At 34.4% G+C, this 4,020-nt stretch overlaps 1 protein-coding gene across 1 annotated transcript; it reads left to right on the top strand.

Annotated features, from left to right (window-relative positions):
• Positions 1–309: 309 nt before the first annotated feature.
• On the top strand, positions 310–3,776 carry LOC103504133 (uncharacterized). The gene is made up of 4 exons (XM_008468594.3): positions 310–676; positions 1,963–2,460; positions 3,157–3,300; positions 3,397–3,776. Exons 1-4 carry the CDS (start codon positions 572–574, stop codon positions 3,508–3,510), a joined length of 861 nt encoding a protein of 286 aa, XP_008466816.1. The 5' UTR covers positions 310–571; the 3' UTR covers positions 3,511–3,776.
• Positions 3,777–4,020: the final 244 nt, after the last annotated feature.

The following is a 4,020-nucleotide window of genomic DNA, read 5'->3' as shown; positions in this document are numbered from 1 at the left end:
TTACTTTTTTCGTTGACTACTATAAAATATGTAAAATAATAAGATTAGAAGTCTGACTTTTACTTACCCAAAAAAAAATAATAAAATTAAAATACAAATGTTAAATACCATTTGAAAATGTAAATTTTGGAATTTTAAACTCGCTTGAAGATGATGTATTCATATATATTATTTCCATGGGAATCATTTTAGTTTACTTTATTCAATTAAAAAAAACATATTTTTAGAAAAAGAAATATTAAAAAAATGAAGATGATATAATAAAAATGATGTCTTTGTTTTTTTGTTTTGTCTTTATTTGTATTGTTTTGAAAAATTTCATTACATCATCATCATCATCAAAATAATAAGAGTTCCTTAAATTCAGTCACCAAATTAACTTCTTCCATTGAAATACAAGTATAAATTCCACTCTTGCTCACCTTCAAAACAACCCCATTCATGATTTTCATCTTCTTTCTTTCTTTCTTTCTTTCTTTCTACTTGGATTTTTGCCTCCTCTGTTTCCATTTGACAACACGAGTTTTCTTTAACGACCTCAAGAGATTTTGGTTTCATTGTGACAAGAAAAATGTTTGCTGATAATGGGGTTTTGTTTCCTCACTTTCAGAATTTCTCTCAGGTTCAACAACTCGAGGAGTTTTGCAAAACCCACCAGCCATGTTCTTCTTCCACGGTATTACTTTCCTTCATCTCTCTGTTTTTCATCTCTGTTTTTTTGGTTATTGCTCTTTCTGGGTAGATATCGCCTGCATTTTCTTTAACTGTTTCAGTTTATTTTAAGTTGATTTTTCTTGGATATTTCTGTTTTGGGTATTGGTTGTTGTTGGTTTTGAGCTTTGTTATGTACATTTAGTTTGTTTGCTCCTTTTTTTTTGGTTGAATGGGATGAAGTGAAAGAGGAAAAAATATGAGGTTATAGAAGAGTTTTTAATGAACCCGAGTTTATGTGGAGATTGGTTTCCATGGCAATTTTGGGTTGATTTGGTTAATAGGATAGAAGATGGGTTGGGGGATTGGATTTTTTGGTAGATATGTGTTGTGAAGTGCTGAATGGTGCCGAATGTGAAAAGAAATGCCATAAAGGAATTCTTTTCTCACTTTTTCTTTTATTCAACAAACATTTTGTAATGGCTATATACTGTTTCTGCTTTACATGCTGAATGTGAAAAATATATGAGTATAAATAGAAAGGAACATAATGGACTTAAAACTCTTCTTTTTCAGTCATGGGGTTTCGTGCTCTACTCTCATTCTTCCATTTTCTGTCTCATTCTGTTATGTAAACTACTTGCTGGGATGTTACTTTTTAACCGCACTTGCACTCCTACTGTTTGTGAAAAGGCCTCAAATAGTAAAAAGTCTCCACCTCCCTGACATCCATTATTTTTCAATGAGCTCTATTTGGAAGTAAAACGCTCTACAGAAAGTAAAGGAAAAAAGGAAAGAATTAGCCTGAAAAAGATGGTCTGTATCCTCTTCTGCTAAAAGTGTAGGAAAAGAAACCATGGATGTTTATGGACCCTTAAGTAGGCCTCTTAGAGCTAATTGAATTATTCTTACTATTTTTCCTGATGTTAGCAACTTAGCCTAAAGACTTATAAGTTCTTACTTCTTTTTTGGTTCTTGTAGGTTTCATGTTTCCTTTTCCTTTTTGCCTGAAAGTTCGAAATAATTTTGAAATAGTATGATTTCTGAATTAGAGAACTCAAACTAATAATCTTATCTCTCCTATAAAAAAAGGCAAGGACCTCATCTTAAACCTTTACCCTTCTCATTAGAACATGATTTTCTCCTTGTTACAATCTAAATCAGGCCCAACTTCGATCAATTATACTGACTAAGCTTTATATTCTGTTATCTATCTGTACTATGGTCAGAGTTCTGTGGTGATTTTTTTATAGTGTTTTGGTTGCATCGCCAAAGGCTTAAATTTATGAACGTGTGTCAAATATAATGCAGATATCCAGCATCTGTGAATACGACATGGTTGGTGAAGGAGATCTCTTTGAAGCCCCCCAACCACAACCATATATTGATGAAACTTTCATAGGTCTTGATCCTGTGATGGCAGCCATTTCAATGATATCTTGTGCTGAAGAAGTCATTTCTCCAGAAGGACTAAAAGTTGCAGACTTCCAATCGCTTCAAAATGACCAGCTGTTAAATGAGGTCTACTATGAGTGTGAAAAAGATCTTTTGGAAAAAGCAGCCCTAGAAAGACCACTGCCTGAAGACCTGAACATTGAAATCCCAGTTCTGAATCCAGAAGAAAATCAAATTCCAGAAAACAAGCCATTCCTTGATGCCTCAATCCAGAAAAGTACTAGCTTGGAGTGCTTAAGCTCGATGGATTTGATGCAAGGACCTACCATCAAGCCAAGTTTTATAGATTTCTCAGACATGGACTTCAGTTCTGTTTATGGGATGAGGAGGGCATTTAGTGAAGGAGATATTAAGGTAGACTTCTTACTTTTGATAATTTTCTTTTTTTCTTCTTTTTTTTTTTCTCTCCTTTTAATTGTCTACGCATATGCTTTAGATTTTGGCCCCCGTTACTAAGTAAAAGACCACATCTGATGTTAGTACAGATGTTGGTATTTGCAAAATATATTTCATTATATTACTGCAAAAATTTGACATTGAATTGTTTTTTTCACAATAAAAGATAGCAATGAACTCAAATTTTTTCTTTGGTGACGATTTTTTTCGAGTGCTTGCAAACTTGGAGGAAGAGTTAATGGCTTGGTGGAAGGCCAAACAAGTTTATAATAGAGGCTGTTGAGCAGTTTACCAAGAAGATATGTCTTAGCATATCATGACAATATGCTCTACTTAGAAAAACAACCTACACCAGCCTTCTCTTCCAAGTTAAACAGTGTTGGGTATTCCCTAAATTTTGGCGCTTGCATCTGAGAATATCATGATAATAAGCAACCAAGCAACACGATTTAACTGAAATTTAGCCGAGAACTTTGTACTTAACTCTGAAGTCCAGATCTAGGATTACATACTTCTAATTATTTGCTTTTTATTTATCTGTCTCCTCAATTAGTTCATTTGTTAACTGCATAAGGGAGCTTCATATTTAACCATGGTTACCTTGATTCTGGCTTTCCCCTCGGTAGATCTTTAATATTTGGATTTGTTTGGCAGACACTCGGCAGTGACAAGTTAGGCATGATCCATTCTCCCCTTCACCGACCCGTGTTCAGCAATTGCACCAGCGAGGAACGGCTAGAAAAGCTATCCCGTTACAGGAATAAGAAAACGAAGAGGAACTTCGGGAGAAAGATCAAGGTAATGAAAAACAGACAATTATGTTTCAATTCAAATAATGAAAAGGTTTTTAATACAAATTATGAGAAACTTATCATAATATGCTCTCGTTTTCAGTATGCTTGCAGGAAGGCTCTTGCAGACAGTCAACCTAGAATCCGTGGAAGGTTTGCAAAAACCGATGAATCTGAAGTCAAGAGCAGTAGCTCAATCTCAATGCTTGTTCTATGAAGATATAAAAATAAAATGCAGTATAGGAATGTAAAAGCTAGTTCTGATGAGTGAGTGGGAGAGGTTAGCAGAAGCCTAGGAAATAAAGTTTGTGGAAAGTTCAGATTTGTCTTACTTGATGAATCCACAAACCAGAAGCCTGACAGAGTATTTTGTGATCTACGATCTGTGTTAGTATCTTCTGTAGACTAAAATGGTTGGCGAGATTTGTACATATAGTATCCGTTGAATAAAATAGGAAATAAATGTTCTACTTTGTTTATTAATTTGAATGAGATAGGCGTTACATCCGGCTATACATTTCTTTTAGCAAAACTTAAATCAGTTTATATAACATATGTACATTCTTATACTATGGTAGAGCCTACAAAGTCCGCTCCTGTTACAACCCAACTGTTTAGTTACCTAGACTTCTACTCCCCAACTAACTTTAGTATTGTGCAACCACCAAACTAAATCATGCAAATGGGTTTGGGGTTGGTTTGGTTCTACCAGGAGCTCATCAAAGTG

Source organism: Cucumis melo, chromosome 6 (genome assembly GCF_025177605.1).
Source record: "Cucumis melo cultivar AY chromosome 6, USDA_Cmelo_AY_1.0, whole genome shotgun sequence".
Classification (NCBI taxonomy): Eukaryota; Viridiplantae; Streptophyta; class Magnoliopsida; order Cucurbitales; family Cucurbitaceae; genus Cucumis; species Cucumis melo.
The sequence above is the reverse complement of the archived record's forward strand: the minus strand, read 5'-3'. Positions and strand labels throughout refer to the sequence as shown.

What these genes read in the sequence shown, in the direction of transcription:
- LOC103504133 (XM_008468594.3), top strand. Translation starts at nt 572, where the DNA reads ATGTTTGCTGATAATGGGGTTTTGTTTCCTCACTTTCAGAATTTCTCT. An exon ending in AGCCATGTTCTTCTTCCACG is followed by an intron (nt 677 to 1,962) that starts GTATTACTTTCC and finishes AATATAATGCAG; the next exon opens with ATATCCAGCATCTGTGAATA. An exon ending in TTAGTGAAGGAGATATTAAG is followed by an intron (nt 2,461 to 3,156) that starts GTAGACTTCTTA and finishes TTTGTTTGGCAG; the next exon opens with ACACTCGGCAGTGACAAGTT.